We start from the raw sequence: 22,462 nt of genomic DNA on the forward strand, positions 1-22,462 counted from the left end.
CCCATTTGTATATGAATTATGACAACCAGGGCCCTTTTAGTTTTTGCGTTTTGCGTTTTCATCACTTGAAAAATCCATAACTTTTTTATCTTCCATATAGAGAGCTATATGAGGGCTTGTTTTCTGTGCAACAAATTGAACTTCATAGTGATTGCATTTAATAATCCATGCCGTGTACTGGGAAGTAGGGTAAAAATTCCGAATGCAGTGAAATTGGTGAAAAAATGCATTTGCACCATTTTCTTGTGGGCTTGGATTTTACAGTTTTCACTGTGTGCCCCAAATTACATGTCTATTTTATTCTTTTGATTGGTGCAATCATGGGGATAACAAATTTGTATGGGTTTTATAGTGTTATCATACATTTACAAAAATTAAAACCTCCAGTACAAAACAAATGTTTTTTATTTTGCCAACTTTAGATGAAGTTTTTAATGCATCTATCTTTAGGACTGTATGGCCTTTTGATAACTTTTTATAGAATTTTTTATATTGTTCAAAATTTCAAAAAAAAAGTATACAGGGATTTTCCTCCGTCCTCAGAAGACCCAAGCCTGTCATGGCGACCAATCGCCGCCGTCCCCGATGTTGGTTGTAAAAGTGCTGTTGGCTGTAAATAGTGTTCACTGATATGTATCAGTGAACACTATTCACAGCCAACAGAGCTTTTATGATCTATGTAACAGTGAGAGCTATTCACAGACAACACATCTCCAAATCCCCAAATGGGGGATACAACCTTAACTCTTAACCATAATTAATTTAATCAGCCATTCGCTGTTTCACCGTAAAGAATAGTCAGTACTTAGACATGCATGGCTTAGTCTTTAAAACAAGCATATACTACTGGCAGGATCAACCAGGTAGCCGGCTCTGAGGTTGGGGATCGACTCCTTAGTCAGGCTCTGTTAGCTAATGGAACGCTCGTTGCTGCTGGATAGATAGGTTGAATATACAACACTTAAATTTTCAAAAAGTCGTCCGGCTTGCGACCAATAAACCCTATTTAGTCCACCAGGGTATTAGTAGGTATTAAAAAATAACTTTTATTGGATATGCTGTTTAAGAACAGTGAATTGTGTATTAAAAACACAGCTAGACAGTATCCACACTTTTGATCCTCAGGGATACAGGGCCTCTGGCCTTGAGATTGTATAGTCTTGTAAGTGCGGAGGGTTTGATCAGTTCCCTCTGTAATGAATAGTTGTGTATAACACACGCCACAATGCTCCAGGAAGAGATATCCCTGTTTGTCCCTGTTGTGTTAGCACACTCTATAGCGCTTGACACTCACTAAGAGCCCCTAGAGAATGGCTTTCTCATTGTCCCTTATAATTATCACAAGAAGTGGAATTCTGTCTACTGCACTTAAAAATAAACAGATCAGCTAAGCCCACCGACATGTTTCGCCTCAACCGGCGTCATCCGGGGTAAGGGCTGACTGCGGCGTGATCGTGTATATCTGCGGTTTATATAAACTACCTGACTCAAATCATCAGTATGCGTCATGATGAGGTTCATATGCCAATGAGATAACGTTTCACATTTAGTGGGAGGGCAGACCGTTGTAAAAACGGTATACATAGGTAAATAGTGGCCACCGCATCGTACCTTGTACGATGTATACATCATTGTGCTGGTCGTATAGTGATGACATCAGATGACCATGTTGCGCCTTGATGGCGGCAAGGGTAACGCGCATGCGCAGTAGGAATGTCCGTCAATGGAGAACGAAGCGGCGCATGGGCTCTCAAGGTCTATTACGGACTTCTCTTCTAGGCACTCGAGGTCCAATTAGGGTTCCTCTTCTATATTGTGTAGTCATTATAGAAGAGAATACTTAGTCCGAGTACTTATCGGCTGGTAGAAGGTTGTAAATAATAAATAAAGCTTCTCTAGTTCGAAGTGATGATGGTTTACTCGGACTAAATATTCTCTTATATAATGACTACACTATATACTTACCTAGAAGAGGAACCCTAGTTGGACCTCGAGAGTGCCTAGAAGAGAAGTCCGTAATGGATCTCGAAAGCGCATGCGTCGCATTGTCGCTCTCCGTCTCCAACTATCGATGTGCGTATGTGCTGCTTCGTTCTCCATTGAAGGACATTCCTTATTACTGCACATGCGCGTTACCCTCGCTGCCATCATGTCGCGACAGGGTCATCTCATGTCATCACTATACGACCAGCATAATGATGTATACATCCGGCGCAAGGTACGATGCAGTGGCCACTATTTGTTGGGGGTATTGGTGGATGGTAAACTTAATTTTAGGGACCAGAGCCAGACAGCTGCTGCCAAAGCAAATAAAATTATGGGATGTATCAAGAGAGGAATAGATTCTCATGATAAAGACATAGTTTTGCCCTTATACAAATCAATGGTCAGATCACACATGGAATATTGTGTACAGTTTTGGGCACCAGTGTATAAGAAGCACATAGTAGAGCTGGAACAGGTGCAGAGGAGAGCAACCAAGATTATTAGGGGAATTAGAATACAATGACAGATTTAAAAACTTGGGATTATTCAGTTTAGAAAAAAGACCACTGAGTGGAGACCTCATTACAATGTACAAATACCTGAACGGACAGTACAAGGATCTCTCCAAAGATCTTTTTATACCTAGGCCTGTGACCAGGACAAGGGGGCATCCTCTACGGCTAGAGGAGAGGCGATTCTACCATCAACATAGACAAAGATTCTTTACTGTAAGATAAAAAAGGTCAGTGCTCAACTCTTCTAAGTCACAATTCACATTCAGTAGGTAATCTCACCACCTTCCCTTCAGTTAGAAATTGAGGATCTCCTAGGTTTCTCCTGCCTTTTCTTCGTTCTCCTGAACACTGGATTCCAATGCACCCCTGAACCACTGCCGTGTCCGTGGTGCACTCTTAGTGGTTCAGGGGTGCATTGGAATCCAGTGTTCAGGAGAACGAAGAAAAGGCAGGAGAAACCTAGGAGATCCTCAATTTCTAACTGAAGGGAAGGTGGTGAGATTACCTACTGAATGTGAATTGTGACTTAGAAGAGTTGAGCACTGACCTTTTTTATCTGTGTGAATTGGTTACTATAGTGGGAGAGTGCCGGTTCAGTAGCTCCTCTAATTTTTCTTTTTTGTCCCTGTTCTTTTTCCGGAGGTCGAACTTTTTGCAATCTTTACTGTAAGAGCAGTGAGATTATGGAACTCTCTGCCGCAGGAGGTTATTATGGCGGACTCTATGTACATGTTCAAGAGGCCTGGATGACTTTCTGGAGAGAAAAAATATCACGGGTTATGGGGATAAAACATTTATTTAATTGTTAAAGGTTGGACTTAATGGACTTGCGTCTTTTTCCAGCCTTATATACTATGATACTATGATTTAGCTATGTTTACCGCTTTTACAATGGTCTGCCCTCCCACTAAATGTGAAAAGTTATCTCATTGGCACATGAACCTCTCATTGAATGACGCATACTGATGATTTGAGTGGGGTAGTTTATATAAACCTCAGATATACACGATCACGCCGCAGTCAGCCCTTACCCATGATGACGCCGGTTCAGGCGAAACATGTCGGTGGGCTTAGCTGATCTGTTTATTTTTAAGTGCAGTAGACAGAATTCCACTTCTTGTGATAATTATAAGGGACAATGAGAAAGCCATTCTCTAGGGGCTCTTAGTGAGTGTCAAGCGCTATAGAGTGTGCTAACACAACAGGGACAAACAGGGATATCTCTTCCTGGAGCATTGTGGCGTGTGTTATATAAGACTATTCATTACAGAGGGAACTGATCAAACCCTCCGCACTTACATGACTATACAATCTCAAGGCCAGAGGCCCTGTATCCCTGAGAATCAAAAGGATACTGTCTAGCTGTGTTTTTAATACACAATTCACTGTTCTTAAACAGCATATCCAATAAAAGTTATTTTTTAATACCTACTAATACCCTGGTGGACTAAATAGGGTTTATTGGTCGCAAGCCGGGCTACTTTTTGAAAATTAAAAAGTATTCCTTGCAGTCTATGATCATTCTCCATAGTCTGTATTACACTTCACAGCTTGGTGTCATCTGCAAAAATGGACACAGTACTGTTAATTCCTACATCTATATCATTAATAAATATATTAAATAATAGTGGGCCAAGCACAGAACCTTGGGGTACACCACTCATAACTGGTAACCATTCCTAGTAGGAATCATTGACCACAACTCTCTCCATACGATACTTCAGTCAGTTTTCAATCCAACTGCAAATTATTCCTGCCAAGCCCATAGACCTTATTTTACCCATCAGGCATCTACGAGGGACAGTGTCAAATGCCTTTGCATTAAGTATCTCTGCCTTCTCTAGGTCTCCAGTCACCGATGCCCCATTTTCAGAATAAAGGAGTCCAACCTGCTCTGACCCATTTTTTTGCATTGATATACTTAAAAAATTTCTTGGGATTTGTTTTGCTATCTTTAGCCACCTGTCCTTCATTTTGTATTTTGGCTGATTTGATTTCCTTTTTGCAGATTTTGGAAAGTATTGAAAGCCTTGCGGGGTATAATCTAGCCCATCTATACTGGTTACCTATTGGAATAAATTTAGAAGTATAATGACCCAGGATAGATTTGAATTTCTCCCATTTAACATTAGTATCATCATATGACAGTATTTGATCCCAGTCTATATCCTGTAGTGCAGCCCTAAATTTCTGGAAATTAGCCCTCTTTAAATTCAAAGTTCCCAAGGGTTTCCCGGACACTGTCATTTTGGACAATCTCAGCACAATAAATCACAAGGTCCAACAATGCATCACCTCTTGTGGGATCTTCTACAAGCTGCACCATAAAATTTTCCTGCAGAAAGTTGATAATATGTCTCCCCTTCACAGATGAATAAGAGGCCTGACTCCAATTTATATTTGGAAAGTTAAAGTCTCCCATTATCACTAATGTCCCCTCCTGTGCAGCCCGCTCCATCTGTTTACATAGGTGACCCTCTTTTTCCTCAGAGATGTTAGGGGGTCTATAAATTACACCAAAAATAATTTTGAATTTAAGCCCACAAAGTTTCAGCCTCCTCTCACTCTTCTGAGACAACTGTCTCATTCACAATCGCTTTTAAGTCTCTTCTGACATACAGACAAACACCACATCCCCTCCTATTTGCCCTGTCTTTCCGAAAGAATGTAAAACCTTGAATATTAACACCCCACTCATGTGATCATCGAGCCATGCCTCCGCTACACCAACAACATCTAACTATTCCTCTAATACCAGATCCTCAAGCCTGCCCATTTTACTTGTGATACTTCTGGCATCTGTCAACATACATTTTAATTTTCCACAGTTATTTATTTGATTTAAAGTAATTTTACTTTACATATAACCGCACTATTGTTTTGTAACTTGTGGATCTCCTTAGTCCCCTAGATCCACTGCCTTAGTTCCCCATACACCATCAAATTCACCACCCACCAACAAAACCTGTCCCCTCTCTTACCTGTCTACTCCTTTTGTGTCTTCCTTTGCCTCCTCCCCTGATCCTAGTACAGCAGCCCCCCTTCCATTTAAGTGCAAGTTATCTGCGGAAAACAGATTGTACCCCAATGAAAAGTCAGCCCAGGGATCTAGGAACCCAAATCCATCTGCTCTACACCAGGATCTGAGCCATGCATTTAACTCCCTGAGCTCCCGCTGTCTGCTCTGGCACAGGTAGAATTCCGGAGAATACTACCATGGAGGTCCTTACCTTAAGCTTTCAACCTAATTCTTTAAAACGATTCTTCAGGCTTCTCCACCTACCATCTATTTTGTCATTGGTACCACATGGACCACTACAGCTGGGTCATCTCAGACCCCTCCCAGTAATTTATCCACCCTTTCCACCACATGCCAAACCCTGGCACTAGGGAGACAGCAAACCAGTTGGTTGAGGCTGTCTTGGCGACAAATTATTCTATCTGTCTTCCTGATTATAGAGTCCCCTACAAACTCTAGCTGCCTTGGCTTACCTGCACTCCCATCCACCCTTCTTCTAGGCCAGTGATGGCGAACCTATGACACGCGTGTCAGCACTGACACGCGTAGTCATTTTTGCTGACACGCGGCCGCCCAGCGCCCGCTGTCCGCCCCCCTCCCTGTGTAATGTGCTGCCCCAGTGTAATGTGCTACCCCTATGTTAATGTCCCGCCCCCGTCCTTGTGTTTCTGTCCCTGTGTAATGTGCTGCCCCTGTGGTAATGTCCCGCCCCCGTCCCTATGTTTCTGCCCCCTGCTTACCTGTCCGGCGCCGCGTTGGTCCGCCCACCTTCTGCAACTCCTCCGGCTCCTCCAGGCTGTAGTGCGCGCTGCTCGTCACGTGACTGAGGCGACCTGACGTCAGGTCACGTCAGTCACGTGACCCGAGGCGCGCGGTGCAACCTGGAGGAGCCGAGCCGCCTGCAGTAAAGCTACAGGGAAGAAGACATCACTGGGTAAGTATGTAAGTTTATTATTATATTATATTTAAAGGGAGGCCGCTAGGGGTATTTTAGTCGTAAAGGGAGGGTGCTAGGGGTAATTTAGTAGTAAAGGGAGGGTGCTAGGGGTATTTTAGTAGTAAAGGGAGGGTGCTAGGGGTATTTTAGTAGTAAAGGGAGGGTGCTAGGGGTATTTTAGTAGTAAAGGGAGGGCGCTAGGGGTATTTTAGTAGTAAAGGGAGGGTGCTAGGGGTATTTTAGTAGTAAAGGGAGGCCGCTAGGGGTATTTTAGTAGTAAAGGGAGGCCGCTAGGGGTATTTTAGTAGTAGAGGGAGGCCGCTAGGGGTATTTTAGTAGTAAAGGGAGGCCGCTAGGGGTATTTTAGTAGTAAAGGGAGGCCGCTAGGGGTATTTTAGTAGTAAAGGGAGGGTGCTAGGGGTATTTTAGTAGTAAAGGGAGGCCGCTAGGGGTATTTTAGTCGTAAAGGGAGGCCGCTAGGGGTATTTTAGTCGTAAAGGGAGGGTGCTAGGGGTAATTTAGTAGTAAAGGGAGGGTGCTAGGGGTATTTTAGTAGTAAAGGGAGGGTGCTAGGGGTATTTTAGTAGTAAAGGGAGGCCGCTAGGGGTATTTTAGTAGTAAAGGGAGGCCGCTAGGGGTATTTTAGTAGTAAAGGGAGGCCGCTAGGGGTATTTTAGTAGTAAAGGGAGGCCGCTAGGGGTATTTTAGTAGTAAAGGGAGGCCGCTAGGGGTATTTTAGTAGTAAAGGGAGGCCGCTGCTGGACATGTTATTAATAAGGGGAGGCCGCTGCGGGACATGTTATTAATAAGGGGAGGCCGCTGCTGGACATGTTATTAATAAGGGGAGGCCGCTGCTGGACATGTTATTACAAAATTAGGTTTTTCCTAAAGGTGACACAGCACCCGAGTTATGCTTGTTTTTTTGGCGAATTTTGACACACTTAGCTCAAAAGGTTGCCCATCACTGTTCTAGGCTGTTAGGGAGAGCAGGATCCGCTAGGGCTGCCATTTCTTACACTAACATCCTTTTGCAATTTTGCTCGGATGTTCAGAGTCGGAATTGGCCTTCCTTTTCTTGGACCCCTTTCTACCCCCCCTCTATTTACAGTAGAAAAATATGGGCACATCTGTTGCCGCTGTATTCACCCTGGAACTCCTGCTCCAGCAGTGTATACATACAGCAGAGTGTGCACTGGAGCATACCACCAATCTTGCTAGCCATATCCTAGTTACAAAACTGTGAGGAGTGTATAAATGAAGAGATATAAAATGAGGATTACTTACATTTCTGTGGACTCCTCTTTTTCAAACTCTGCTTGTTTTAACTCACAAGCCACCTACAAACACACGCCAAAATGAGCAAGCAACCATATAAACTATGATACTATGATACTATAGCCTGCATCTGGAGTCTTTTAGTGTATCTGGCACATTGTTTACCAGTGGGTGGAATATGAAGACTGCACTTCATAGCCTGCACCTAGCCTTGATAATTTTCCACCCACGTAGTGTAGTAGGAAGCTGGAAATATTATATAAAAGTTTTATAGGATATATATTTTAGGGGTCTTTGGAAGTTTGAACTCTACATTGTGCATTCAACATACTGCACTATAACAGTGTGCCTCCTGCAGGATGTACTGGGGATTCTTGCATAAAGGCCTCCTGGCTGTAATGGCAACAAATCATTCACACTCCACAAACACCACCCATCAATGATGGAGGGATGTTGTCTGATCTATCTTTTAGTGGCGGAAGTACAATGTATAATTAAATCTGATCTCTCTCCATATTCTTACAAACATTGTGCTGCACCGTTGCCAAGTATTGGAAAGGGTTGAGGAGAGATCATGGCTTAAAAATTAAAAGTTTTGCAGCTTTTCAAAATGTGTCTACATTACAACCCTTTCAAATTGTCTGCTTTCAGTTAAAACAGACATGGCAAGGTTTTGGTTCTATTATATTTGTGGCGCATATGTTAATGTTACTAATGACAAAGCAACAATTAGTAGATATAGACTAGGTATTATTGCACACCTATAATGACTTTGGCCACTCCTGTTGTTAAGATCTGATTAGAAGTCATTTCAATTAGTACAACTACATTTTGCAAGCTGGAGCTCAGACTTTGAATACATGATCCGTAGCAGATCCTTTTACCTTTCTTTGATGCATTTAGATTATCGTTCTGACACTTTGGAGACTCAAGGAAAGCAAGGAAAGAAGGAAGATAAAAAAAAAAAAGAAACGAAAAATTAAATAATAATAAAAATAATATTTAATAATAATTTGTTTAGTTTCAAATAATTCATCTGTGGGGAGAAAAAAAAACCCCACAGAAACAATAAACAAATATTTATCCTATAAGAAGCTCACATAAAAGTAAAAGGAAACAATCATTTTAATTATGGTGTTTATAAAACTAACAAATGTCTATTTGCATTAGATCAGACTGGGGGACCCCCTTGAACGGCAGCATGGGGGACCGGAATCCCTTTTTGCTTCAGTATCATCCTAACCCCCAGCAATTGTCCTTCATCTGGTCAATGTTGAAAGTTTCATACAAGTCACTTCTGACAAAATCTCATTCTATACTCCATTAACTACGATGTATGTCTTTTCTTATTGTAATCATAGAGCAATGTGTGATTAACCACTCTGCTGATTGTCGGGGTCCCAACAAAAGGACCTCATAATTAAACAATTATATCCTATCCTGTGCATTGGGAATGCATGTTGTTTATTAGGAAAGCCCCTTTAAGTGTTTATTTCAATTGTCATAACTCAGCATCTTTCTAAAGATCCAATTTATCTGACCAGACATTATTGTTCCAACTCTTCAAATTTCTGAACTTCCCCTATGATTAACTCTTACCTAGGCATTTTTTTTATTCTGACTATGGAACTACATATTGCATAGGCCGCTGTTCAGTTGTGGATTGAAATTTGTTGTACTGTGTCTGACATTTGAATCACAACTATTTATGAATAAATTTATATTTAATCATGCCCACTGGTAGCATTTTACTCTCATTTGTACCGGATATGATGAATTTAATAAAGCTTTCTTTTCTTCGTTGTATTTTTTATATTTTCAAACATTTTATATTTTTTGTTATTGTGTATATCAGTCATTGTTCGTGATAGATAGATTTTATGAACAACGTATTGACTTGTTTCGGTTCTACTGTATATTCATCACCTGAATGGGTGCCTCTCTGAAAAAGAAATGTATACAGTGTATGGTAAATAGCTAAAAGAAGATTAATGCATCAATTTATTGATTTGTGTTAAGTTATTAAAACATTTACATACTTTACATAGAAAGATGGTGTAAACCATAATTTCCTTCATCGCATTAAATAGTGCAATAGTGCTAGTGTAGAAATCTATAATATGAATATTAATAATATTTTATTATTAATAATAAAAACTTAAACGCCTCTCAGTGCCAGTGTAATAACTGGCCATCGCTATAGTTGTAATTTACTCCAGCATTATGAAAGTTATTTATTCAAATAAAATGGCAGTAAAAATGCAGCAAAACTGTACCCAACTTTGAAGCTCTTCAGCTATAGGGCCAATAATCTCTTCAATCTCAATAATCTCAATTTTACTTCTCTTGATTCCTTTGATTATCTGAATTTCAGTCATTCAGAAAAGTTTTTATTGTATGGCTTTTTTAGCATTAGTGCTTATGTTTTCTGTGATGGAAAAGCTGTCTCTAGAGGAGTTTCTTTGCAACAGGTGCACTCTAGTGTCAAAAAAGCTGAAAAGAGAACTCAGAGGAAGCAGTTGCCTGAATAGTTTTCTTTTAACATCCAAGCCAAGGACATAGGAAATCGTGTTAAGGGGAAATGAAGATATACAATGTCATACATGCAAATACTGATATCTAATAATAGCAATAATTGATAAAATACATATATATTGAACACGTTAAGATCTAGTGGCAACTGACAAGTATCCGCTCACTTGACAGTCCCTCATTTTACCCTTTCTTTCTCTGATGATACAAAAAGAATTCAGCTCTATTCATCCAATGATGAAATCTCTATTATTCCTTTCACATATAAATTGTGCTTTAATTATTAATAATATGTTTGTGTGCAAATTGCATCCTTTGTAGAGATGTATTTTTTATATTTCCAAAGTTTATATTTGTATGTATTTCCATGTATAGTATTTTATAAATTAATCATCATTAATATGATTTAACATTTTTTCTGCAAATGAAACATCTGTTACCTGTTGAGGGTATCAATTATCAGTTTGTGACTGATGGATGGGAGAGGAAACTTTATATTTTCTGAATTTGTAATATCTAGATTTGACATCAAATGGTGAGGCATACGTGAATGGTAATTATATGCCTATTATAAATAATGTTAATAAAATATGGAGGTATGCCTCAAGCTTCTGTGGAAACTCATTATACTCATCCAATAATAATCTTTACCATTAATTATTACCATACACTCTTCTATTTGCAGGTATTTGGGCAACATAATTTCATAATACTATAATTATACCATTCTACAGGAAATTTTCATCATTAAAGCTTTATATTATTAATATTACAAAATATGTTAATTATGTGAAATAGGCAATATTAACACATCATGTTATTGCAAGAGGTTAATTGCAAGAAATAGGAACTGCTATTTTCAAGGTTTTATAGAACTTAAAAATATGGCAAAAATTGCTTGAATACATACTTTACTTTTCTTTTGCAATGTTTACCTATCACTAAAATTGAGTAGCAAAAATACTAAATTGGGCTTGAAAATTGTTACTTGGCACAAAATGGAAGTCGCAAATACAAGCCTGAATTATTTATCGATGGATAGATAGATGATGGATTATAGATAGACATATTTTATTTTCTCTTTTTTTTTATCACTCAAAATTCTGATCCCTTCTCAATCAAACCAACTTTGTCACAATTTATATTGTGACTTTTTAAAGATTGTAATCGATAATGTTAAAGTTTGACATGCAAATATTAAAAATGCATGCATAAAAATGTTTGTTTAAATATAAGCTAGACTGATTAATTAATTATTTTAAGTACAATTATGAACTGTATCATTGTCTATATCAAAATTAATTACCTTGAAGTAAAAATATATTTTAGCTTCCTCCATTTTTCTCTAAAAAAGAAATGTTACCTTTATATTGAATATAATAGAAAAGCAAAATTTTATACTAATGTACATTGCTGTGTTAAAGTATTAAAATACTTTTATAACTTAATTTCTTCCTCATCATTTGCTTAACTCTAATAGCTGGATCTGACATAATAATTTACTGAAGAAGGTTTTGCCAGCATTGTTTATAACATGTATTATAGATAAAAGAAATAGTAGTATTAAATAATAGTAGTAAAAGCAATAAAACTGTACCCCAAAGCTGAATCTCTTCTTATACATGGTCAATAATCTTCTCAGTGCTGACGCTGCATTTTCTTGTTCCTTTTGATGGTCTTTATTTCTGTAATTAAGAAGAGTGGTTATTGTATGGTTTTCCAGGAGAAGCACAGGCTTTGTATGCTTATGTTTTCTGGGAAGGAAAGGCTGTCTCCAGAGGAGTTTCTTTGCAACATATGCACTCTAGTGTCAAAAGTGCTGAAAAGAAAACACAGAGCAAGCCGCTGCCTGCATTTTTTTTTACCTTCCCACTGGTTACATACTGATTGACAATAAGACATGTCCAGTAATAAATCTTAATACATCTCTTTTACATGTTAAATACATGTCAAAGCAAGTTAAAGATGTATTATACTTTAGACATCACAATGGACAGCTATTATTGATAAATACATATATAACGAGCAGCCTACATCAGTTGGCCAATGCTCAGAAGCTGATCTTATTACTTATTAAACCCTCCTCATAGAGAAAAAGAAAGAAAACACTTTAAATTAATCTGCACTTATTTGTTTTGTAACTTGTTCAGTGCTTTACTGACATAATGTACAGATATATTTACTCATATTTATTAGAAGCGTGTAAAGGAAAATTATATTGTAATTCAAGTTTTTTCTATACAGAAATTTAAAATTTCTTGAATCCATATATTTAAAAAATAGAGTGCATAATTGTGTAAATAAATGTAATCTAAATTTAGTTTTCTGCTTTTTATGCAAGTAATATATCTTGTAAACACTTCCATATATACAGGCATATAATGTAAAAAGATGTGCTTTGTTTAACTCTACAAGACAACTAATTACTTCTATATAAAATGAATGTGAAGATTTCTATTCAACTGTATATGAAGGAGCAACTGATTAAAACTGTAACTTACTGAAAATGTTATCACATCCTGCAATTTAGTTTGGCAAAATAAGCTAAAACCATTGCTGCAGCGCCCTCTTTCAAACATATTGAGCATTACATTGGATAATCCTCACTGCAGAAACCACTTTCCATCATTGATTTATTTGCAGACATCACTTGTCCAGTATGTATATTAAGACAATTATAATAATTCTATTATAATCTGCACTATAAATTATTCCCTAATACCCTGTGTTTCAGACCCATACCCAGTAACCCTCAACGACACTATGATCTTGATGCACTTAATTTTTATTAATAAAGATTTAAAATTGCATATAAAATAAGTATGAACTAATGTCACAGATATTTCATTTATTAGTGGAAAGAAATAATGCATGTTATATTGTTATGTTATATATGTTATGTTGTATATTATTCAAAAATATATAGCCTGTATAAAGCATAATCTTAATTTGTATCACATTTAGCACTTTCAACATTTTTAAAATAGATTACAAGAATATGTTAACGGATCTAAATATTAAATGTAAATTTAAAACACAGTGCTCAGTGAAACTAAATTATACAGTGTGTATGGATATATTATTTATATTATAATTATGTCTAAAATGTTATCCTACAGACCAAATCATACTACATAATACATTACTACATTAAAGTATAGACACATTGCTTCATATATATATATATATATATATATATATATATATATATACATATATATAAATATATACATATATATACATACATATATATATATATACACACACATACACATATATATTTTATTTCCTTATGCTTTTTTCTGCACAATATTTACTACATTTATTTTTCATCCAAAATCTGTTTAAGACACTTCAAAGAAACATAACTCTACATAAGATGTTTCCATCCCAGATTATTCTGTTTTGCATTAATTCAGTAGTTACAATATTGCACATATTGTGACCTATTTTTTTACAGGCTCCCTTCACTTCAGAAAATATAGCATTTTAAATACGTGTTAAAAATAAATATTTCCATTTCCTATAGCATGATGTGTCATCTGTCATTTATCCATAGGCAAATAGCAACTGACCTAATGTTTATACCTCTAGATATGCTGTGTCATTTCTGGATTTCCCTCAATGTTAATGTAACCAAGGCTTTATGCTAATTTTTTATATGAAATTGATTTAACTGTCTCAATCAAGTGTCTGAGGCTTTAAGGCTAAAGAAAAGTGTATAATTAAAGTTCGAGACAAAGACAGATCTTGCATTCACATACTATAACCTCCTATTGATTATTCCTCTCAGACTCTTCCATAGCAATGTGAAATATGTTTCATAACATTCAAGTAATTATGAACATTAGACAGTTGACTGCAGACGGGCATGCTACTGGGGAATTATTATTACTATTACATTTCATTGGGACACTGTCTTCGAAAGTCTACTATTCTTGCTGCAGGAGAAACTTTAAGATCACCTTAGCTATTTTTATTTTGGAACAGTGTGCCTCCTACAGGCCAAATCACAAATTGCTGTCTGGAGAAAAATAATTTTAATATTTTAGGCTCAAGTTTGTTTTTTGTTAGTGAAATAGCTGCACATACACATCCAGAAAATATAAATATATCTATTAGCACTTCAGATACTGGCTATGCTATAATAGAAGTATAAGTATGTTTCTCGTATGTCTGTCTTGATGAGAAGTGGGTCTGGTAATGGCATGAAAGAAAGCATATGTATGTTACGTAGTTTACAGAGTTTACAAAACTACGTGGTTACATACTAAAACAATGGTTAGAAGTAAGAAGTATTGTGTGATAGTTGTTCTCCTGTCTATCTCAGTAATGGAAACGTTCCAATTGTAAAGATTCACAAAGACAAAGCTTACAAAGTTACAAAAAGTCTTCTTCATGTAGTGTACAATGACAAAAATGTATGTATACATATGTGTGTGTAATATATATATATATATATATATATATATATATATATATATATACAGACATAACACATCCATAAATGATAATACAGTATTAACACATGCACCCATAGGCACTGACATGCATAGGACTATATGAACTGCCATTTGTTGTGATTAAGTGTAGATGGTGTAATGGAGAGTTGGGATTACTTACATTACCCAGCGTCCTCCTCTGCCAAGGTGGGAGGGGGGAGGCCCTGGATATGCAGATGGCATGGCTGTGATAGACAGCTCTGCTTTACAATGTGCCTCAGTAAACTCCAGTGCAGCTTCTCCTCTCATCTTCTCAGTTGACACAGTGTACAGAGAGCCTCCTCCTCCTCTTACTTACTGCTGGCTCTGGGGGAACTGGCTGCTGGAGTTCCATATTCAGCAGCGAGCACTTTCCTGATTATCACTGTGCACTTGATGGTCGACTTCTCCCCTAGATCGCGCCAACTCCAGTGATTGGATCGTACATGTAGATGATCTGAACTGCGGCTGGAGGGGAGGGGAGGAGGCAGGACACTTTTATTTCCCTGCCTGAGTCAGGAAAGAAGAGTCAAGGCACAGCTGATAGAGAATAAGAGCAGAAGCCTTTATTGACCTCAGCCCCCCTCCCTCCTTCACCCTCACTGAGCCCCGGTGAAGAGCAAGCAGAGCTGCCATGTCCTATCCTCAGGGTTACCTTTACCAGCCCCCTGGCTCCCTGGCTCTCTACTCCTGCCCAGCTTATGGGGCCTCCGCTTTGGCTGCCCCTAGGAGTGATGAGCTGGCCAGATCCTCATCGGGCTCTGCCTTCAGCCCGTATCCTGGTTCTGCTGCCTTCAGTGCCCAAGCAGCTACAGGCTTCAGCAGTCCCCTGCAGTATTCTAGTGACCCAGCTGGATTTCCATCCTATATGGTAAGAAGCCTTTTGCTAACTATACCCTGAGTGCTATGTGTGAACTACTACCCCAAATGTAATGTTACTGTCTCGTTAAAACTTTTAATTCCAGTACTTCAACAACTTTAACAAAACAGCATGTCCCACATTACATTGTTCCATCATTGCCACTTTGTAATTATTTGTACTTATTAAAACAGTGCCAGCACAGTACTACTTATTAGTATACATTAGAATTGGGTCATCACCACCGTATAATAATTGTTCCTACACACAGGAACTGTTTCTCAATGAAGTATTCCTTATTGTTATATCATTGTATGGATTACACTTGTGCAGTCATTATATAATTAAGTCCAAAATGTTATCTACAGGCCAAATTGTACTGTATTACTTCATTACAGTATAGACACATTGCTTCATTTTTCATAGTATTATAGTTTTTATTTCTCCTGCCTGGATTGGTGGAAGAAATTTGTACTGATGGATATTACTAATATTTTGTATCATTCACTGAGAACATTTTTCACTTGTTACAATTCCTATATTTTAATGCAGATCAGATATAAATAAAACGTGTTTAGTAATTCGTAGAGAATCAAGGGACATACATTGTGTATCAGTAGCCAAAGATTTAATTGCAGGTTTCCTTTACAGAGGCTGTAAAGAGCTTCCAGTGTAAGTATAAACTTTGCTGGAAGGAGGACAGAGTTCTGTCTTGTTTTTGTCACTTCGCTTTGAGTGTTTTAAGTCCATTAAGGTAATAATCTAGTAGGACAATAGATGTGTTGGGTGTGTAAAACTTATCACTAACTTGCTGCAGGGTTATATTTAACTTAGCTGCATTATGCAGAGTTAAATAAAGGCAATTTGAACGTTAAAGAGTGAATTAAAATGCAAATTGCATGCCATTTGAACAATTCCAAGTCATGCATATCGGCTGATTTGCAAATTGGATTTAGAATGCATTAGATCAGTGACATGTCTATTGTTCTACAAATGTACCAGCTTCTAAGAAAAGCAATATAGGTGTACTGGGCATGTATAGGAAGAGGATGTGGAGTAGAAAACGCAAGATCTGTTTTAATAATTAGTTTTTATTCGTAAGATCTATACTGAGACAGACGCAAGTGCTCTCAGTATGACGGCTGAGGTGTTTAACTGTAACATAATGGCTTCTGGCAGCTGCAATGTAGTTAAGATTCAGCAAGGGAATAGGGTTAATCAAAATACAATTTTAGTTAAAAATGATTGCGCTGAAATAGTTTATGGCTCTGCTGCCTGTTATGTAAAATATAAACATGAATATTACATGAATTCTTCAATATATTGATCAGATTTTTTTCTTCTGGTTTTCTTAAAGGGTTCCCCTTATGATGCACACACAACTGGCATGACGGGAGCCATCAGCTACCATCCATATGGTAGCCCGGCTTATCCTTACCAGTTAAATGACCCAGCTTACAGGAAAAATGCTACTAGGGATGCTACAGCCACCTTGAAGGCCTGGTTACAAGAGCACAGGAAGAACCCTTATCCCACTAAGGGTGAGAAGATCATGCTGGCCATCATCACCAAGATGACCCTAACCCAGGTCTCAACGTGGTTTGCGAACGCTAGGAGGAGGCTCAAGAAAGAGAACAAGATGACCTGGGCCCCAAGGAATAAAAGCGAGGATGAGGACGAAGAAGAGGGTGATGGAGAAAGGGGCAAGGAGGACCATGAAGATAAAATCCAGGACAGCATTGACACCTCTGCAGAGGATGAAGGTGAGGCCCTTTTGTTTATCTACAGTAGGTAATTGATATAATTAACACAGCAAGTGCTATACATAACCACTAAAACAGTATGATCCACATAAGCATATATAGAAATTTGAAATTAAGACTGACTTTACTATATGACCCCTATATCTGATTTTACAGGAATAAGCCTGCATGTTGATTCCCTGACGGATCATTCCTGTTCTGCAGAATCCGATGGGGATAAATTGCAGTGCAGACCTGGGGATCACCTTTCTGAATCAGGCACTGAATCCAAGGACAAATATGAGGATGAAGACGATGATGAAGATATTGATGAGGAAAACAGAGATCTCCCTGTAAAGCCTATGACCTCTTCACCCCTGACTGGCATAGAAGCCCCTGTACTGAATCATCAGCATGAAGGGAGCCCCAGAAATTCCAACAAAACTACCCTGGACAATAGGATATCCCCAAGTTCACAGACACAGGCTAGTAAACCCAAGCTTTGGTCCCTAGCAGAGATAGCCACCTCAGATGTTAAACACCAAAACTTGGGCCAGATCTGCCAGCCTTCTGCCGTGTCCTCTGGCACCTCCTCAGCTGCAACTCACAATTCTGCCTACCCTTCCTCTTCTATTCTGGGAAGACATATTTACTACACATCACCTTTTTATAGCAATTACACAAACTATGGGAATTTCAATGCTCTTCAGTCCCAAGGAATCTTGAGATATAACTCTACGACGTTGACTTCTAATGAGAGACTAAGTCAAACACTATTAAACAGTAACTCTCTGCACAAACATACCAGTGACTCTATAAAAACATCCAGCAGTCAGATAGATCAACATTACAGGTCAACCAGCTATGAATCCAAAAAAGGTAGGTTACTTTATTTTACCTCCTAAGCAGCTATTAGCGATATATATTGAAATTGTGTTGTTTAATGGTGATAATATATATCATCTCAGTAGTTTACTAATGGAAAATAGAAGCAAAAAGAATAATGCAGTAAAAATATATATTTAGTGCAATTATACACATTTGATAAATGCTATATTTTCCACTGTATAAGGCATTTGGCCTAGTTTCCAGCCTTTTTTATGAATTTGAATGCAAATATTCCTGCTTATTGAAAGTGTAGAATCAAATGTAGCTTGTAAACTTCCTGGCTGTGAATTCAGCTTATATGAGGATTGAACATATAATCTAGTTAGCTGGCTGTGTCCTGTGACTAACTGATGGTTATATTTTGACAGATCCCACAGAAGTGTGCACAGTAGGAGTACAACCATACATATAGATGTGCAATCACACAGCAAGTAAGTGAGAACACTCTCTCTATTGACTTGATCATCCGGGACTAAGTCCAAGACTTATTGTTCAATGTACGATTGGCCATTACTTGCTTCATTACGTGGTCTTCTGTTTAGAACCTAAAGCAGTGCTCTCATTTTAAAACTATTATTTCAAGTCTAAATTTATTATTACCTCTGCCTCTAATCCTCACAATATAAATATAGGCTTTACTAAATATTGCCGCTCTAATTTAAATATCATAAATAGCTTTAGAACGCATATATAACAATACATATTTTATATAACATGCTGTGTACCTATATATAATATATTAAGTGTAAATTTGAGTCCTTTAGAATGTTTATTGTTTATTTAAAAAAAAGATATTGTTGACTACATTTTTTTTCTAATTAAATTACATTTACTTTTATAATATTAAAGTGTATTACCATATATTTTTATTATGTTTTCATCATATTATATAACAGGATAAAATATTTTTATTTTGTACTTCTAAATTTATTGGATCTTAAATAAATTAAGTTGCAAACCTACGATTAGTTATAAATATATATTTCTAAACACAAACATTTTTAAATATACAATAAATACATAGCTTTAAAAAGTGACAAATCAATAAATATTATTTATACGTATGACACAACAGTATATTAATTACAAATTATGAGTAATAATCATGCATTTATATATCATGATCTAAACACATAATTTTATATAGTAATGCAATAACTTAAATTATAATTATACTCAACTACTTTAATTTTAATATGATATATAAGAAAAGAGAGCATTTTTTTTAGCAGAAACGTAGAGTATAAACATATCCAAATAGACTTGATCATACAGAAAATTATAATTTATTGAATAAGAATGTATTAGTTATTTTTTAATTATAGTAACAAAATGAATAATTTAAGAGAATAAGATTGATAGATAATAATATCTTTCATCAAGTTTATCTTGATTACTCAAATAAAATTTGTTATTATGTATTTCTATATATTTATTATTTTATTATTGTATTTATTATAAAAAATATATTTTAATTTAAATGAATCATGTTTTAAAACAGTTGAATAATAATTAGTATTCATATAGTATTTATGTAATAAGTTGTAAACGTTATAATGGTTTGTCTTCATGTATATATAACATTCGATTGTGTATATACATATACAATTATATTTTTACAGTATGACAAATTATTATCATTTAAGAACCATTACTATAATTTAATAGCAGTTTTTCTGTGTTGTGTCATGAAAACATTCAGTGATGTAGTTTTTCCTTGATTCACAGGTAGGTGTCACAATTGCTTTGAAAAAAAAAGTCAGCAAGCCATGATGTCTCCCAGCTAATAAGTTGAACATATCTAAATCCGGATAACATCTTGTGCCACTGTATAAAGGAAAAGCCACAGAGCACTATTACATCAACAGATTACTTTTCGAAGAGAGTCCCAGTCTACATATGTGAAATCCTTGGTATTGTATAGTACTCGACATGTATCTTGTGACTTCAACAATCTGTTTTCTCAGGATATTTTGACCTGTTCACTTCATTGCCACAATATAATATCCTATAGGTGTGATATAGTTTATCGTGTAAGACAGAGTGAAGAGAAAATATTTCTAAAAGATCTATTTAAAAGAGACATTACTTTGTCAAGATTGATTGATGAACTTGAGTACTTAACGTGGGAGAAAGAAAATGAATAAAAAAAAGAAAAAGATTTGATATTTATTTTTGTAATAATATGAAAAAGCTTTTAGTAATTTATGCAAGTTGTATTGCAATGAGATTTAAAACCTTTTTATGTAAATAAAATTGCCTGGTTTTTATTTGAAAAGATGATGACATTTAATGATTTTTGTCTTAATTGTCAAAAAATCTTTAATAATTTAAATCTTAAATTGTAAATAAACATAGATGATTCTGAAGTGTTGTGGTTCTCTAGTCATGCATACACTTTTCATGTGTCTAACACACACACCATGGATACATAGATGCACATCTAATATATATGTGCACGTAACATTACATATATAAAAATAAGGCATCTTTCCTCCCATCCCAGCCAGACCCCTCTTCCTCTCTTTTTCCATTGACCAACAACAATATATGATGATAATAATCATGGCAGGATAATGTCGTTGACAGTCTGTGGTCTTGTTGGTCTGTGTCATCAAGTGGAATCACAAGATAACTGTGAACAGTTAATGTGATGTAGCTTGCTAGTAGGGACAAAAAGTGAGCAATCATTTGTTTTCCGTAAAGATAAATTGAGAGAATATAGCATATGGTAATAAAACAAGAATAATAGTTTCTTCCATTGGCCTTTAATCAATCATACACTTATTTTTCAAGGAGCTCATCTATTTCCTTGGGAGATTAATAAGGCTGAAAAATCAGAGCATTATTATATCCCAGCAGGGGCGATCCTGTTAGCTTTTAGCTGCTCTGGAATGGTCAGTTGGGGTTCATTATGGGCTGATATTGAACAATTTATAAAATCATGTCTAAACATCTGCCAGCTCACATAGGCCCATGGGTGTGAGTATGGAAGATTGCTGCATCCACTTATATTGACAAACACATCTTTCTCCAGTGGCCTTTTACATTGCCAAAATCACTGGCCTCTTGGTCTGCTCTTGTTACAAAGGGCATTTGAAAGTGATCTCTAATGCTTTACTTATCAGCTCTAGCTAAGACTGCTACCTTTCATCGTGAGTGTAGATAATCTGTTTCTAAAAAAAAAAAAAATTCTTAGAACCTTGTAAATTGTATTTATAAGAATTTTAGTACTTGACTTATTATGTAGACATTTTGATATTGGACTACCCTTGAAGAATGTGGTAAATCAAGGGTTAATCACATTTGCGCTTCATTGTGAATTCTAGCCATTCACACAATGACACTTTTTTTCTCTTTAGACAATGACTATTACTGTTTTCACTTCTCTAAAGAAAAGACTCAACAATGTGTTTATATAATAAGTAACTTTCAGCCCTAAGCTCTTGTTTAGGAATTTAACTGTGCAGTCCAAATCCAACCTTTAACTTTTAACATGTCACAGCACAGTTTTTCAGCTTTTAAATGGGCATCATTGTTATTTCAAAATGACAACTATTTTAACAAGATAGAAACAAAATAAATATGTTCTACAACATATTCTGTATGAAATAAAAATGAACTGCATGCGGCACGTGAAAAATTAACAATTTCAACATTCTAAATAATTATAAAATAAAATGTGTAAAAATAAATTAGAGACATTTCTAACATAAAACTCATGACTTCTAACCTAAAAAAGATTAACTATATTTTTTCTTATTTTTTTCCTGCAAAATTTAAGCAGCGTTAATACTATATTCCATTTGCTTATGATGTGGTGAACAGAGATTATTGGTGTTAGAAGGTTGTTATTTAAGTCATGATTGACAATTGTGTGTTTAAAGCTTTATAAATTATTAATCTGTACACTCAATGACATCACTTTGATTATTTCAGTGTGCTGCTGAAAATTAAAATTTATTTCTCCCTTTTCAATCGGCAGAATTATTTAGCATTATCTTGTTATGATCTAGAGTTAATTTCATTGTTACCAGGTTTGTTTTCTCTACCCAGTCATGTTATTTAACCAGTAAACCTTTCCTCAAATTTTTTTAACACAGAGTGATTAATACTGGTGATGCTGGGTTGTATAATACTTAAGAGCAGGTTCTTGATTTGGACAGATGACTTGAAGAATTGAGAATTGAAGATTTATTTAGAAGCTCAAGAGCCTTTAGAAAGGAAC

General features: G+C 36.4%; 1 protein-coding gene and 1 long non-coding RNA gene across 3 annotated transcripts; one reads left to right on the forward strand and one right to left on the reverse strand.

Annotated features, from left to right (window-relative positions):
- Positions 1–8,833: 8,833 nt before the first annotated feature.
- Positions 8,834–15,118, reverse strand: LOC140133160 (uncharacterized). The gene is made up of 3 exons (XR_011855816.1): positions 14,888–15,118; positions 11,862–11,949; positions 8,834–9,674 (listed from the first exon to the last, which is right to left on the reverse strand). It is a non-coding gene; the product is annotated as an uncharacterized lncRNA (long non-coding RNA).
- A 112-nt stretch (positions 15,119–15,230) lies between these two features.
- Positions 15,231–20,529, forward strand: IRX2 (iroquois homeobox 2). Of its 2 annotated transcripts, none has more exons than XM_072152924.1 (5): positions 15,231–15,616; positions 16,962–17,367; positions 17,572–18,225; positions 18,603–18,665; positions 19,963–20,529. In XM_072152924.1, the coding sequence occupies exons 1-4, from the start codon at positions 15,380–15,382 to the stop codon at positions 18,644–18,646; spliced, it is 1,341 nt and encodes a 446-aa protein (XP_072009025.1). In that variant the 5' UTR covers positions 15,231–15,379; the 3' UTR covers positions 18,647–18,665; positions 19,963–20,529. The 2 variants fall into 2 exon arrangements, with proteins under 2 accessions (XP_072009025.1, XP_072009024.1); XM_072152923.1 differs by having other exon boundaries at positions 17,524–18,225; positions 19,963–20,528.
- The last annotated feature ends 1,933 nt before the right edge of the window (positions 20,530–22,462 follow it).

The sequence above is a fragment of the Engystomops pustulosus genome, chromosome 5 (genome assembly GCF_040894005.1).
Source record: "Engystomops pustulosus chromosome 5, aEngPut4.maternal, whole genome shotgun sequence".
In the NCBI taxonomy this organism is placed as follows: Eukaryota; Metazoa; Chordata; class Amphibia; order Anura; family Leptodactylidae; genus Engystomops; species Engystomops pustulosus.

Coding starts and splice junctions, on each gene's coding strand:
- IRX2 (XM_072152923.1), top strand. CDS start 15,380: ATGTCCTATCCTCAGGGTTACCTTTACCAGCCCCCTGGCTCCCTGGCT. Junction 15,617..16,961: donor CTGGATTTCCATCCTATATG/GTAAGAAGCCTT, acceptor GTTTTCTTAAAG/GGTTCCCCTTATGATGCACA. Junction 17,368..17,523: donor CACCTCTGCAGAGGATGAAG/GTGAGGCCCTTT, acceptor CTGATTTTACAG/GAATAAGCCTGCATGTTGAT.